Below are 16,886 nucleotides of genomic sequence, written 5' to 3'. Positions count from 1 at the left end.
TGGCAGTATTGTGATTCACGCATAAGCCACGCCCCTTTACCTATCTAGGTATAGGGGTTGGTTCTCCAACGCCAATTTTGGGAGGGTGTGGCTTAAGCGTGAATCACGTGAAACAATTTGTATTACAGATTTTTTTTACAGGTGTTATGACACTCCAACGTCGTCTATCCGGCATGGAGCGGGATCTAGCCGCGATACAGGCGCGCATCTCGTCGCTCGAGGCGGAGGCGAGCGCCATCGAAAACGAGCACCCAGACGAGGCGAGACTCATCCGCGAGCGCATACACACCATCACGGATAACTGGGAACAGCTTACTCATATGGTGAGTGAATAAAATATACTTTCTAAATTAAAATAAGCGTAAACACCTCACTTCGCCTATCATATTTTCACTATATATTTTTTTATTCTTTTAAATTACGTTATCAAATTAAAATCGGGTCACTGAGACAATTAATATAATATCAAATTTTAATCGGGATATAACCCTTCAGACGATATTTGTATGGTATTCTAATATTATACGCAACAGTTCTATGAATGTTGCTAAAGAAGCAAAACTTTTACTCCAAAATCAAATGTTAAAATCCCGAAAAAGCAGCCAATTGACAATCTTACAAATCTTTTTACATAGTAGCATCACTAGCACCTGGTATTACACTAAATGCCACAGTGAAACAACATATCACACAAAATCATACAAAGATCACCAAAATCATTCGTCATTACTCTTTAGTAATGAGTTCATTTTAATAACTCAGAAAGTGGCATATAATTGCCACCGCTTGGCTTTATTTATACTTATTCATGTTCACTCCAACCTAACTTATATATTTTCAGCTCAAAGAGCGCGATGCTAAGCTGGAGGAGGCCGGTGACCTGCACCGGTTCCTGCGCTCCGTGGACCACTTCCAAGCCTGGCTCACCAAGACGCAGACCGACGTCGCTTCCGAAGGTATGTAAATCAGCGTAGAGGGATTTGTCTTGATTTGAGAGTGGTAGATGGGTTAAATGTTATAAATTACTAGCTGATCCAATAAACACAGTTCGACAATATACAGTTTGGGTTCATGCTTTTTGTCATGAACGTATGTCGTATCTTACCCCGATCCTACGAACAATAAAAACTACACCGATCTCTGAAAATTGATCTGGAAATAGGGTTACCATCACCCAAATTCCCTTCGCCAGTCAGGCACGACAAAATTCCCGGACATTTGGCCGAAATGTGGTTATTTCCCCGGACACCTCTTAAACAGTATTTACGATAATGTCTTGCCAGTTTTGCTTTTCCAACAAGAATTTGTAAAAATCTGACTAACTCAAGTCCGTGTGTATACTTAGCGAGTTTTTATCTTTCGTTTATTGCTGCATGACTTAAAAGTTAAATTTCTCTGATCAAAAGTGTCTGGATTTTAACCGGACACTTTTCAAAAACCCGGTCGGACGCCCTTCAAACTAGGACAAATCCGGGGAAATCCGGACGGATGGCAACCCTATCTGGAAACTATAACAAAATCGGTCAGCCGTTTTGGGAGACTTCTTTAACAAACACTGTGACTAAAGAATTTTATACAATAATATAATTGATAAGATTCCATAAAGTTAACAAATTAATTGAATAGGAAATCTTTAGTTCTTGTTCCGTTAAAATAATTAAGAGTTTTGTTATTTGAAGATATTCCTGCGAGTCTGCCCGAAGCGGAGAAGCTACTGTCTCAGCACCAGACTATCAAGGAGGAGATAGACAACTACAAGGACGAGTATGCCAAGATGATGGAGTACGGAGAGAAGATCACTGCCGTAAGTTTCTTGTCATTTACGAGATAATGGGTTGGCCAGTCCAGTACCAGTCTGTAGAAACATGATAGGATTAGTAATATAACATTATAAAGTATAATATATACCTAGGGATATATTAAGCTGTTTGTAAATAAAGCATTGTAGGTTTATTAGTTAGGGACATAAAATCTAAGGCTCAGGCCCGACAAAATGCTGCAAGAAAATTAACTTCAAAGCGACCATGTGCGCTTCGCTTGACTTTATATTTTGAATTGTCATAGGTTATTACTTAATCTATAATGTTATCTTCATGCAAAAATGTTGGTAATAAAGTGTTTTTCGTTTTTTCGAGACTTCAAAAATTATTTGTTTCCTCAGGAGCCGTCCACCCAGGACGACCCGCAGTACATGTTCTTGCGCGAGCGGCTGAAGGCACTGCGCGAGGGCTGGGCCGAGCTGCAGCAGATGTGGGAGAACCGCCAGCAGCTGCTCACACAGAGCCTCGAGCTGCAGCTGCTGCAGCGTGACGCGAGACAGGCCGAGGTGCTGCTGGCTCACCAGGAGCACAGGTATACTGACGTACATACACACTTATTAAAAAAAATACCATATACAATGTTGTTTGTCAAGCCAATTTCTAAAATATCTGATGTGGGCAAAATATTATGTAACTATAATGTCCGTGTACACAGTGTTAATAAAGCTGGCTTATTGATTATACATTTCACTTGTTATAAATGAATTCTAATCACTTTTCTCTTTCAGACTCGCCAAGACCGAGCCGCCAACGAACCTCGAGCAAGCCGAGAACCTTATCAAGGAGCACGAGGCGTTCCTCACGACCATGGAGGCCAACGACGACAAGATCAACTCGGTGGTGCAGTTCGCCAACCGCCTGGTCGAGGAGAGGCACTTCGACGCCGACAAGATCCAGCGCAAGGCCGAGAGCATCCGCGGCCGCCGCGACGCCAACAAGGAGAAGGCGCTCCAGCAGATGGAAAAGCTTCAGGACCAGCTCCAGCTGCACCAGTTCCTGCAGGACTGCAACGAGCTCGGCGAGTGGGTGCAGGAGAAGAACGTCACGGCCCAGGACGACACCTACCGCTCCGCCAAGACCATCCACTCCAAGTGGACGCGCCACCAGGCCTTCGAGGCCGAGATCGCTGCCAACAAGGAGCGCCTCTTCGCCGTCCAGAACGCGGCCGAGGAACTCATGAAGCAGAAGCCCGAGTTCGTCGAGATCATCTCGCCCAAGATGCACGAGCTCCAGGACCAGTTCGAGAACCTCCAGACCACCACCAAGGAGAAGGGCGAGCGCCTCTTCGACGCCAACCGCGAGGTGCTCCTGCACCAGACCGTCGACGACATCGACAGCTGGATGAACGAGCTGGAGAAGCAGATCGAGAACACCGACACCGGCACCGACCTCGCCTCCGTCAACATCCTCATGCAGAAGCAGCAGATGATCGAGACCCAGATGGCGGTGAAGGCCAAGCAGGTCACCGAGCTAGAGACCCAAGCGGAGTACCTGCAGAAGACCGTGCCCGACAAGATGGACGAGATCAAGGAGAAGAAGAAGACGGTCGAGCAGCGCTTCGAGCAGCTCAAGGCGCCGCTGCTGGAGCGGCAGCGCCAGCTCGCCAAGAAGAAGGAGGCGTTCCAATTCCGTCGCGACGTCGAGGATGAGAAGCTATGGATTCACGAGAAGATGCCCCTGGCTACCAGCCAGGAGTACGGCAACTCGCTCTTCAACGTCCAGATGCTGCAGAAGAAGAACCAGTCCCTCAAGACCGAGACTGATAACCACGAGCCGAGGATCCTGACTGTCATCTCCAACGGCCAGAAGTTGATTGACGAGGGCCACGAAGACACACCCGAATTCAAGAACCTCATTGACGAGCTATCCGCAAGGTGGCGAGAACTTAAAGGTAAATAACAACATCGCATATGTACGCAAGTTTACAACATTTGAAAGTTTTTGGAAAATATTTTCTTCATAAAACAACAAGTTAATAACTGATGAAGATATTTCTTTATCTTTATATACGTTGTTAAGATGCAATTTAATCTTACCCAAACAACTTACCATTACAAACAAAATCAGTACTAATACAAAATAATTATATTATGACCTTCGACGTCGGTTAAAATTTATTGTTTAACCTACAATTTAATGATTTACTTTTGAGCTATGTCAACAAGTACCAATATTAAACACATTCCTTTACCTCTAGATGCCATTGACCAACGCAAGAGCAATCTGGCTCAATGGGAGAAAGCGCAGCAGTACCTGTTTGACGCCAACGAGGCAGAGGCGTGGATGAGCGAACAGGAGTTGTACATGATGGTAGAAGACAGAGGCAAGGACGAGATCTCCACGCAGAATCTGATGAAGAAACACGAAATTCTGGAGCAAGCGGTCGACGATTACGCCCAGACTATCCGCCAGCTCGGCGAGACGGTCAGACAGCTTACCAGCGAGGAACATCCACTTAGGTAATTGATATAAATAAAGAAATTACAATTAAAGAATATTAAAATTTAATGGAACTTAAACTAGATGGGACCTGTCATTTGGGGAGTTAAAAGAATACAAGAGAAATATATATTATAGATAACAACAAACAAACTAAAATATACAAGACATTGAAGGAAAAATATATACATTTGAAACCATTTTTTGTGTATATTTGCGAATTTTTTAAAAGAGGGTTAGGGAGTAAAACAAGCATTTAAGTAGTTTTTACATAACTCCAAATGTTATTTAGTAAACGATTTTCAACATCAAATCATATAATTTTTATTTCATCTACAGTGAACAGATCTCAGTGAAGCAGTCGCAGGTGGACAAACTCTATGCAGGTCTTAAAGACCTGGCGGGCGAGCGGCGCGCCAAGCTGGACGAGTCGCAGAGACTATTCCAGCTGTCGCGTGAAGTCGACGACCTGGAGCAGTGGATCACCGAGCGCGAGCTCGTCGCCTCCAGCCAGGAGCTGGGCCAGGACTACGACCATGTCACTGTGAGTACTGGCAACTGGTTTAACACCTTACTTTAGGTAGCTTATATTCGGTTCAATAACGAAGTGAGGAATCAAAATCACATGGGCTTCGTGAGCGCATTATCATCTTGCAACGCGTTTTGTGAAATCCCACTTTTTGAACCAAGTACGATGGCAGCCTAGTGTGTGAAGAAAAGCAAAGGAAAGTTCTTCGTCAATACGAAATCATTAATTTCGTATTGACGAAGAACTTGCCTTTGCTTTTCTTCGAGTAGTGGTGGTTTTAGTTTCTAATCTATATTGTGTTATCGTTAGTCATGACGAACTTACGAACTTAGAAGTCTGTGAAGTGATAGATTTGTTAGGCACATATTTGTCGCAATCGCAAAATATTCTATATGAATTTTTATATTTCAAAAAACCATTCAAGTTTTATATGAACTTTCCTTTTCCTCGCAGCTTCTCTGGGAGCGCTTCAAGGAGTTCGCGCGCGAGACGCAAGCCGTGGGCTCGGAGCGCGTGGCCACGGCGGAGCGTATCGCCGACCAGATGATAGCCATGGGCCACTCAGACAACGCCACCATCGCGCAGTGGAAGGAGGGACTCAAGGAGACCTGGCAGGACCTGCTCGAGCTCATCGAGACAAGGACACAGGTATGAGTGTGAGTGAGACAGAGAGGCAGAGATCTAGGAAGAGAAAGAGAGACAAACCATGAGGCGTATCAGTAAAATTTGATTAAGCTTGAGTGAGACGGAGATACGAGAGAGTGATAAAGAATGATAACGAGAGCCCGTCACTGAACTTATTGCCTGTAACTTCGTTAGGCTGCATTTCCACCATGTATGTGTTGCGAGGAATATGTTTTTTAAGAACTAATAGAATCGCTTCATTGACGTGACCTCGCTCAGAGCAGCGATTCTATTGGATCTTAAAAACACACTTCTCGCAACACATCTCAGCTTTACGCTGTAACTCGTAAATCATGAGGGATCATCTTTTGACGTGACATAAACTATAGTCTGTCAAAAAAGTGAAGAAATTAAAAAGTGGCAACATCTTAGTGTCGTCCCTTTCAAATCAATCTAGAAAAAAGGGATGACACTACGATGTTGCCACTCTTTAATTTCTTCCCTTTTTTGATAGACTATATATAATATTATGTTGTATATTTTTCCAAGACTTGAAAGTAATCACCATAATATTCTCGAATTTCATTAAAATTGGGTGCGAACTAACACATAGACATTGTGTCTGTCTATGCGTTATGACTTATGTGTCTATGTTTGTCCATGTATTTCTTCCCGAATCCCGAACAAGTACAACAGTGTGAAAGTTACTTTAAAAAAAGCGGTGTTAGTGTGAGTAAGAGTTCATATTGTGTCATTTGTTCTTTAGATGTTAGCTGCGTCGCGCGAGCTGCACAAATACTTCCACGACTGCAAGGACACGCTGCAACGCGTCAACGAGAAGGCGCGTGGCGTCAGCGACGAACTCGGCCGCGACGCGATCAGCGTCGGCGCGTTACAACGCAAACACCACAACTTCACGCAGGACCTTACTACATTGCACCAGCAGGTACATTCCAGACAGACTGCTCTGGGTTGGGGGTTTGAAGACTGAGATATACTGATAATAATTATTACTAAATAATAGTGAGGTGATATGATATAATGATACACGTGTTCAGTAGGAACTAGGAACTCATGAACTGACGTTAACATTTACAGAAACGCACCTTGCGTGATTGCAACTGATCCTAGGTAGCTTGTGTTGTACAGGTGTTGACCAGCACACAGACATACAGCAATTTTGGCTAATTTATTTTACTCTATGACTTATTTTAATGCGCTTAGTTGTCAGATCCAGGTTGTTTCCAGTCATTGGTGATACATACATCTCGACTCAATCACACTTAAAAACATTCTAAACACCCATTTTTTAGGTGGAGTCCATAGGCGCGGAATGCAACCGCCTCGGCGCGTCGTACGCGGGCGACAAGGCGGCGGAGATCACGCGTCGTGCTGCCGAGGTGGCGGACGCATGGGCGGCGCTACAGGCCGCGTGCGCCGCGCGACGCACCCGCCTCGAGGACGCGGACGACCTGTACCGCTTCCTCAACCAGGTCCGCAACCTCACGCTGTGGATGGACGACGTAGTGCGCTCCATGAACACCGGCGAGAAACCCAGGTGTGTATTACTTGCTTGATAGATAAAGTATGGAGAATCTGTCAAAAAAGTTGTGAATAGCCTATTCGGCACTTTATCAGAAAGTGAAACAGGCCCTTAATGTCTTCAACTCGTAACCGAGTTGTGTAGACCATATACAGCAGTTAAACATAGTGATTAAAGACTTTCCTGCTACAAAGAAGAAGATCTATATGGGCTACATGATTCTTCTTTTTAATAGGTAGGCTTATAAAAACCCCGCTTAGAAGTCTTCCAACAGCTAAAGATAATAATTATCATAATGTTCTATTAACTATTGCCATATTGCTTTCCGTTTTAAAATTAAAAATAATTAAACCTACTTTTATTGGTTACTATTGTCATATTTCCCGACATTTTGCATTACAGAGACGTGAGCGGCGTGGAGCTCCTCATGAACAACCACCAATCCCTCAAGGCCGAGATCGAGACTCGCGAGGACAACTTCACAGCTTGCATCGGTCTGGGTCGAGAGCTGCTAGCGAGACAGCACTACGCGTCACCCGACATCAAGGACAAGCTGCAGTCGCTCACCAACCAGAGGAACGCACTGCTCAGACGGTGGGAGGAGCGCTGGGAGAACCTGCAGCTCAGTGAGTATATCATATTGTAGATGTATATAAGCTGCTAGCGAGCCTATTCAAGGTCTGCTGTTGTCCTTGTTATGTGACGTTTCCTATATTCCAGAAACACATACGGCATAATTTCTTACCTGTAAAGACAAACTTACTTTGTATTTTTTTATGCAAAACTTCATTAAAAAATGTGTTACTGTGAAGTTTTGTGCCGCGTCATGCGGTCGGAATCATAAAATCATAAAAAAATCACTTTACTAATAATTCTGAAACTGTAATACTTTAGTACCACTCTCTCACAGTTCTGAGAGTATACCAGTCTACTAAACACTTACGTGCGATTAGCTAACACTTTCGTTTCCTCCTATAGTTCTGGAAGTGTACCAGTTCGCTCGCGACGCGGCGGTGGCTGAAGCGTGGCTGATCGCCCAGGAACCGTACCTAATGTCTCAGGAGCTCGGACACACTATCGACGAGGTTGAAAGCCTTATCAAGAAGCACGAGGCCTTTGAGAAGTCGGCGGCAGCGCAGGAGGACAGGTTCAGCGCGCTCCAGAGGCTCACCACGGTATGTGTTGCTTGTGTGGTGGGGATAATGCGTAAAATGGAAGATTTTGTTCTTGAGTATGACAAATTTTTAACCGACTTCCAAAAAGGAGGAGGTTATATGTTTACTTGGAAGATGTTTACATGTATGGTGGGGTAAGATATGTATAGGGGCTAAGACAAGAAAACCCACATGTCTGTTGAATGTTAAGTTAAAAATCTATGATGCTGCAATAGCTATATCCACACTGTGCCTTTTTTTGTTCATCAAGGGTATGCATTATAGCGCAGTCAACAGCGCACGTGAGGTATGCCAGCGACGCATGCGGTCTGACCGTAACCAAAACTTAAGCTTTGTTCTTTTTTTTGGAATTTTTTATGACCAAACGAGCTTTTGCCCGCGGCTTCGCTCGCGTTAAGAAGCATTATTATATACAAACTTTCATCCCCTATTTGAACCCCTTGGGGTTGGAATTTATCAAAATCCTTTCTTAGCGGATGCCTACGTTATAACATCTACCTGCATGCCAAATTTCAACCCAATCCGTCCAGTGGTTTGGGCTGTGCGTTGATAGATCACTATGTCAATTAGTCAGTCACCTTTGAGTTTTATTTATATAGATATGTTCCACCCAGTAAAATGTTCTCGTCGCACATGTTACAAGAAGCTGAAAGACACTGCAACTGAACAAAAATGACAATGTTGGCGTTGCGGTCGTTGACGCATCCAATTATTGAATGCGCCAAAACGAAAGTTCAAAAATATATTGAAATATTAGTTAGGAACTTTGTTATCGTTTGACATTGATTCTTGTCTTAGCCCCAGGCTTGGTAGTTGGTAGCACAAAAAGCATGAATTCAAGATGATAGTTGTATAATTAAATGCAATACAATATAAATTTTTCTACTGAAACTTCTAATTTCTTTTTTATGTTGCACTTTAAATTGCACTTGTCTTGTTATTTTGTTTGTTTTTTTTTTTGCACTAATGTGGTGATTGGTTTCTTATGTAGCTTGAACTGAAAGCGGCGAAACTATGGCCTCCCGTACAACCGTGGGACAAACCTGACGATTCCTACTTTACCTTTATACCCCCACCCTCAGATCATTCACCAAAACAATCCACAACAGCCGAAATACACGAAAATAGACCTAAACCCTTGGACTTACAAGTCAATTCGCCGAAAAACGATTCGTTTCTTTGGTCAAGTAGAAACACTGCGTCTGTATCAAGCAGTCCCTTATCTCCTCAATCCAAAAATGGTTCAGTTTTCTTCGACAATACGGACAATTCCAAGTCAGGATTTTTGTCGAAAATTAGACGATTGTCGAGAAGAATGTCGTCAGATAAGGGAAGAAGGGCTAGTGCTGTAGAGAGTAATGATGGAAACATTCCTTTGACTCCTTCCTCCTCTCAGACTCCTAGTCTGGTATTTGAATTTGACGCCAATGAGTTTGTAAGTGAGGGTTGGTTATTGCATGAGGCTTGTTTGTGCACGCCGCTTTGATTAATGCGTTATTTATTGTTTTTATGATTTCCTAGAATATTTTGGAGGTGTATTTTAAGTCTATGAAACTTAATGTAAGTATATTGGTATTTAAATAAAAATTGTAAATTTATTTTACAACAACAGCTTTAGAAATATTTGAATGGACAAGAGCATAGCTAAAATAAAATAAAGACAAATAAGATTATAAAATTACAAAAATATAATTTTGTAATAGTTTACAGAATAAAATTAGCTATACAAGTGTTAGTGATATAAGAATGATGGCTGTTGTTGTTCCGAATAATAAATAAATAAATATACACCCAAAATGATTGAGTTACCTTATAGATCTGCGTACAAAATAATTTGGTTTCGATAAACATGTAACTAACGCCTCACGCTCACGCTACAGCTACATACATTTACAACCATCAACAATCTAAAATCTTCTATCTCACAATTCCAGTTCGAAGTGAAAGAGATGAAGCGACGACAGGAAGCAGCTGAGGCGGCAGAGCGTGAACGTCTCGAAAGAGAAGCGGCCGAGGCTGCCGCTCGCGACGCCACAGATACGGCGGAACCCGAACCGCAACCGCAAGGTATGAGACCTAGGTCTTGGAGATCTCTTATGAGATCTTGGAGACCACGTATGAGGTTTTGGAGACCACATTGAGATCTCGGAGACCACGTATGAGGGCTTGGAGACCACGTATGAGGTCTCGGAGACCTCCATGAGGTCTTTGATGTGCCTCCTATGAGGTTTTTAAGAATACGTACTAGGCGTTTCGACCCTTTGAAATCTTTAACAGATAGTGGCTTTTAATACAAATTTTTTAATTTCACCCCGAATGAGCCCCTAAACTGCGCCCGTTTTTGTAGTCGTAAGACAAAACAGGACGGTAGAAATACTGACATTGTTTTTGTGATTATAACTTTTTTTTTCAATAAAGTAAAGTCAAGGTTTAAAATACAAACCGGTCATATTTTGTCTCACGAGATGGGCCAGAATTTTAATCATCTTTTTACTGAGTAATAGATTTATACTTATATTAAATAATCTACTATACGAACCGATGCTCGAAACTTTTATCTGAACAATTTTAATAATTTTATCAATAACGAATCAACGCTGAATTTAGAATAATAAATAAATAGTTAGAAAATATGATAATTATTTTAAAATGATGGTAACTTGAAAATGTCTTGATTCGTTGTTGTAGTAAATTATATTTAAAAGCTTCTAAAATAAGATACAATAATAATCATTATTGTAGCACCTCCACCGTGGGAATCGCAGACACAATAGATTTTCAATTGTTATGCGGCAGCCGGCTGCTGCTTAAGATTGATGGGTTAATAAAACTACATTGAGATATTGTCGAAATAATATCTTATTTTAGAAGAATTCTACTGTAAAAACGTTTAAAAAAAATATAGACAGTTTCGAATGAGAAATAGCGGACTTTTTCAAAATTTTAACCCCCCACTTGGAACCACAGACTGCATCGAGCACGCATGAGATCTAGCACAAAACGAACCTTTCGATAATACAAATAATATTTCCACTAATTTCACCGATTAACTGGTGAATGTTGCCTGCTATTTTAACATTTTGAACTCTAGTGTTACCAGTACAGAAAATAATAAGGTTTAAAAAAAAAAAAGACTTAGCACGTTCGCACTGCGATAGCGCCTAGTCTTACGGCATCGCTTGCCGCTTTACATGTCGATTACTCCTTATTATCGCTTGCTCGGTTCACAAACGATAGTCGACTGTGTACACGTGTAAACAACGTTGAAACTCGCTTGGCACTCGTGTCTACTAAACGATATTCAACTTTATCCCTATAAACATATAGTTGAATACGTTTGGCCATTTGGCTCGATGCACAAGCGACTAAGGATACGTTTCCACCGAAGCTGAGCTAAGCTGTTGTTTTTAAGATCCAATAGAATTTCTTCGTTGAGCGAGGCTAGCCAAACGTAACGATTCTATTGGTTCTTAAACCAGTTGTAGCTAGGCTCAGCTTCGAAGGAATCGCATCCTAATGCCCGTGTACATAGAGTCGACATTCGTTTGTGTGCCGAGCGTCGTGACGTTACTTACCGATGTGTTGTCCACACATGCACTCGCGTAGTCGTAAGGAGAACGTCCACTAAAGCGGCCGAGAAGGCCCAGGACCGACCGCATTCGCAGCCAGGTAACCGGAGCGCTTATACCTATGTACGTTACCCGGCATCACGCATGTGCCGAAGACAGGGCTTTCCAACCTTTCTCATACCTTTCCAAGGTTTTAAAAACTTCGAAAAAGCACTTTCCATTATAGGTGTATTCAATGGACATTTCCTTTACTCACATGGGTACAATTGGTCCATATACTTAAATCTTTTTTAGAAAAATTTCATATTCACCCCAGGTTGAGAAGCCCTGTCATACAGTCGGGTACCACTGCGCTCTAACTAGCCACGCGGGGTAGACAGGATTGGGCTAGATTACTAGATTCTAGACTTAGTCTTCAAACACTATTTTCAGTATTGCACTCTCTAAATTTTCTTACGTAGGTGATGGATTCTATGTCGTTATTTATGTATTACAAAATATATGCACAGTCATCATACATACAACTACAGTGGTAAAATGCACTATATTTATATGTAGGCCTGTTTTTCAGTCAAAGAGCACAGATAATTTCACACACTTTGTCTCTGTCATTTCGAATAAGTGTGAAGGTGACAACTGACAATCTTGTGAAGGTCTGTTCTCTGAAGTATAAAGCAGGCTTTACACTGATATAATATGCCTCGTCTAATTCACGCTTTATATGTTCATATGAATCGTCATTATCATGTGTTCTTCGTATCATAATATCATCAGGTTTTGGGAAATTATCATTAAAAAAATTGACAAACATTTTTATCAGCCTAACACCATAACCAAAAAGTAACGTTTAAAATATGAGGTTTGGATGAATCAAATAAGTGTATTTAGGCTTATAATCTACTTATAATACTTTCTATCATGCTTATAAACTGTCAAATCAAAAGTAAAAGAATCATCATAAGTATCTTTTTTTTTGGAATGACAGTATAGTTGTTTTTTGCAAAACAAAAACTATACATAAGCAGTGGATTAAAAGCACAAAATATACTTAATTCCATTTACCAAACCATACAAAGCCGTCGAGTCCGCTGGAACTAAAATGCGTTAAATATGCTATTTACATGCGCTACAAAAACCTGATGCTATTAAAATTCAAAATATCTTATTGTCGTCTCATAATTGTTACCGATGTTACGCAAGGTGATGGTTTGATACTTTTCAATTCTATATACACAAAATGTATATTGTATATACTATACACGTCTGCAATGTATTAGTGTAGTGTTTTCAATTTCCGTTGTGTATTCTACTCAAGGTAGGTAAAGCTTTCTACCACTCGCCTAATATATTGCTTTATATACGCATGGCTTAACTTTTGCTTTCATATATTATACTCCAGGCTTATATACTTTACATTAGCTTTTACATAATCCGTGTTTTAGAAATAGACGTTTAATCTCGTTGTCGTGAGAGTAGTATGTTAGGTAGGTTAGTTTTTAGTTAGTAGCTACTAATTTTAGTTGAATTTGATGTTAGCACGTTGTATTGTCAGTGTTGTGTGTAGTGAAAATTGTTCTTGACCATTACCAAAAACTTTTCGATGAAAAAGACTTTAATGAATATCTTTTTTGATAAAATAGATGTGCCAAAATTGTTAACGCTATTAACGTCAATATTCACTACACAAGTAAACGTAGCATGATATGCTAACCTGGCATGAGTGCGTACGCACGTAGATAGACGTAACTAGCACGTAGTTGTGCATGCAGCGAGCCCCGCCCCGTCCCCGAGTCGCGAGTCGCCGTCGCCCGCGACCGAGTCGCCTCGCACCAAACCGACGCCGGCTAAACCCGCACGCATGTCCAGTGAGTACCGTAGTATTGTAGACTTACTGATAAAGATGTTTACGCAGCTTATGACTATTCAAGGGGGTAAGCCAAGATCTTTACATTATCGCTTCTTTATAGTATCGCCGATCAAAATGTATGGAAATTGACATAAGAGAAGTCAAACGTCAACGTCATATTAACGAACGCTTATGTCAATTCCATACATTTTGATGGTCGATTCTATAACGAAGTGATATTTAAGTCTTGACTAAATGGCCTGGTTAGTTTTCGTTAAGGAATTTTCGTTCATTGATTATGTGAGGCTTAAAAGGGTTTGACAAAAATCACCAAAGGGGTATTTTTAACCTTATCTTAAAAAAATGCTAAAAAAAGATCACGTGATTAATGGACGGCCCCAAAGGACTTTTCCGATGATGCCAAGAAAGGCAAGTAGACCTTATATTATGTTCGCTGCGTAAATATTTTTATGAGTAAGGTAGTATAAACTGATTCAAAGTTGTAAGGTTGTGATCACGTGGCGGTGCTTTTGAGCACTTACAATCATAAAAATCTTTTCTCCTAACTAAGAGAAACGATCTATATTGTTGTAACAGGCGTTAGTTATTCAATATCATCGTCCATGTCTGAAAGACTTCTAATATATCAGTCAAAATATTTTGTAACTATAACATCGGTGCACACAGTGTAGATATTTTTAGTAAGTTAGTGAATGTTTAGAAACTTTGAATCAGTTTATTCTAAACCTAATAACGTAACAGAGTAACAGTTGTTTAGTACACTAATAGTGCGCAGTGTCCCAGTAGCATGTGTGTTAAATGTTTAGAATTAAGATGTTTTACTATAAGGCATGGTTCGCTTTTGTTGTTTTGCTGCGACGCCATATTGTTTTTATGTTGCTTTGAATTATTCGTTTTCTTTTTTTTCTCATCCTATTCCATTCCCTCCGACCTCCATATGCACATTGTTAATATCTGTCAACTGTAAATTTCCATTTCGACTCATTCTTGTCTCAATCTTTTATCGTCCGGCTTTACTTCCTCTCTACCGTAAATTCCTCCAACATTCTTTCTACTACCTACACCTCAATTTTATTAAATTACCACAACTACCTCTGCCTAAACACATTTTCCTCAACTTTACCACTTATTTCACTTTACCACAACTTCCTCCCTTTTCTCCCCAATTTCCTCCAACTTTCCCCCACTAGTGGCCGGTACGAGCTCGAGCCCCGCCACCCCGTCACCCGGTAAGCTGAAGACGAGGTCCCGAAGCAAGTCACCGTTCCGAAGCTTCCGTTGGCGCACCGCGAAGAAACTCCTCACGGGCTCCCCTCATAGCGACGATGAAGGTAACGGTTTTGGAAATATGTGGACGGAAACCTCAAACACAAGAAAATATAATACGTTGTACATGAAAATCGTTGTTAATTAAAATCTGGATCAAAATTCTTATACGTGAAAGGTAACTATTTGAATGAAAGACAAAAAGGATTTAAAATTTTAATTTAAAGTTTTTTATTGGAATATCACTAATAAATAATGTTATTTTCAGTTTCAAAATATTTGTAACAAGAATATCTATAAAAGAAAACCTTGCAAATTCTTAAAGTGTTATTTTTATTGGTGTAAATATTCTTTTCTTATCATTTTCCTTTTATCTAATTTAATCGCTTACCTACATTCCTGTCACATATTTTCAAAATCATGGTAGTGTTTACAAACTAAGTTGGAATAAAGATTTCTCCAGTTCTACTTAAAATGTTACATGTTGTTTCATCACACAGCAAGAAAGTATTATCATATAACAAATATGATTTGTTTGATAGAAATCGGCAATAGAATTGATAGAATTCAACAAGAAAACGACATTGCAATGATATTGCATTAAGAGCGGGCTGTAAAATTTTGCTGTGTTTTCTAATAAGTATGACGATCCCGGAAGACGATTGACTTAAATGAAATTGATATTTATTTAATAATTGTCAATATTTACCTGATATTTACCTAGCGGAAACATGATTCACTTATTTTGACTCGATAGTTATATTTTTCGAAATTATGAATCTTCCTGGACTTTTCAACAAATATCTGTTACACTTATTGAGTTACTATCATTAAAATATAACTTGCACTACTACAATCACACACTTTATAAAGTAATGGCTAAAGCTACGGCTAAAGGAAATCTTAGTATTGTATTTAATTTTTAAGTAATCATTAAAAAACATTTTTGGGACTTGCGACCTTTACTTTCGTGCTTTAATGCGGGAACCGTTGTTACACGATATTGTTCACTATTAGGTGCAGCGCAAAGCACGATGCCCGGGGTCACGATTTTGGAATGTTTGAATGGCGGGGCTAGCGTGCTTTGATATTTCTGACAGCCCGTTCTTGAAGTCGTAGAATTAGAATACTTGTGCTAGTATTTACTACCATGCAATAAAAAAGATATCATGTAAATAATAGCTTACTTAGTTAACTTATTTGCAGGCAATCTTTATTCCAACATAATGCGATGTATGCTTTGTGTGTGCTATACTGTGTTTTTGTGTCGAGCGCATGATTTTTAAAATGTTTTTTGTTGTATAAATAAAGTGTACCCGTATATTGCATTTTAAGTATCAAACCTATCACAATTTAGGTTAGTTGTATCATGGTTGTATCAGAGAAGTTGATTCATAGGCAGATGGCGGAACTGTGTAACTTGGTAGCGTTACGTCAAACTCAGTCGATAGATTACGACTAAAGTGCTCCAAGGCTTTAAATGAACGCGGACGGGGCGCTGCTGGTAAAGGAGAACTGTCAAAAAATGACGTAAGACGTTTTTATATGATAGCAGCGTTAGTTCCTTTTCTCGCCACGTTCATTTAAATCCTTGTCGAGCTCTAATATTGAATTGACATAATCCGACTAAATGGACTAGGCGCCCGTCAACTGCCTAAGAATAATTATCTCTTATGCTACGTTATCTAAATGATTTTAGCGAATGAAAACAATCATGATATTGTAGTATAGTAGCTGCTAGGTATTTTAAGTGTTTTTGTGAATTTATGCTAATATTTTTTTTATAATACAGAGGGCGCCAGTCCGGTGGGCGAAGATGAAGGTGTAGAGGGAACGCTGGTCCGCAAACACGAGTGGGAATCCGCAGCTAAACGTGCCTCGAATAGGTAATATTTTACACTTTAACGACTATAACGATTATTTAATTTTGCCGACACTCTGTAAGAACTCTGCCGCCGCCCTAGGACGCCATAGGACGCTGTCCCCCATAGGCCATGGCCTATACTGCCTGTACATAAATCCAGAGCTGCCTAGTAGGACAGTAAAATAGTCCA

General features: G+C 40.5%; 1 protein-coding gene across 11 annotated transcripts in view; it reads left to right on the top strand.

Annotated features, from left to right (window-relative positions):
• Positions 1–16,886, top strand: part of LOC121734854 (spectrin beta chain) — a 78,185-nt gene that overhangs the window by 58,475 nt on the left and 2,824 nt on the right. For 4 of the 11 annotated variants that reach the window (XM_042125485.1, XM_042125482.1, XM_042125483.1 and 1 more), the window contains exons 19-35: positions 142–323; positions 842–956; positions 1,680–1,804; positions 2,162–2,352; positions 2,549–3,711; positions 4,018–4,279; positions 4,599–4,803; positions 5,242–5,436; positions 6,179–6,358; positions 6,726–6,970; positions 7,358–7,581; positions 7,934–8,130; positions 10,065–10,197; positions 11,737–11,799; positions 13,469–13,564; positions 14,757–14,897; positions 16,625–16,718. In XM_042125485.1, the coding sequence (XP_041981419.1) occupies positions 142–323; positions 842–956; positions 1,680–1,804; positions 2,162–2,352; positions 2,549–3,711; positions 4,018–4,279; positions 4,599–4,803; positions 5,242–5,436; positions 6,179–6,358; positions 6,726–6,970; positions 7,358–7,581; positions 7,934–8,130; positions 10,065–10,197; positions 11,737–11,799; positions 13,469–13,564; positions 14,757–14,897; positions 16,625–16,718 (3,811 nt within the window). The remainder of the gene's footprint in view (positions 1–141; positions 324–841; positions 957–1,679; positions 1,805–2,161; positions 2,353–2,548; positions 3,712–4,017; positions 4,280–4,598; positions 4,804–5,241; positions 5,437–6,178; positions 6,359–6,725; positions 6,971–7,357; positions 7,582–7,933; positions 8,131–10,064; positions 10,198–11,736; positions 11,800–13,468; positions 13,565–14,756; positions 14,898–16,624; positions 16,719–16,886) is intronic. The other 7 variants (XM_042125487.1, XM_042125488.1, XM_042125486.1 and 4 more) reach the window with 7 other exon arrangements.

The sequence above is a fragment of the Aricia agestis genome, chromosome 16 (genome assembly GCF_905147365.1).
Source record: "Aricia agestis chromosome 16, ilAriAges1.1, whole genome shotgun sequence".
Lineage (NCBI taxonomy): Eukaryota > Metazoa > Arthropoda > Insecta > Lepidoptera > Lycaenidae > Aricia > Aricia agestis.
The sequence above is the reverse complement of the archived record's forward strand: the minus strand, read 5'-3'. Positions and strand labels throughout refer to the sequence as shown.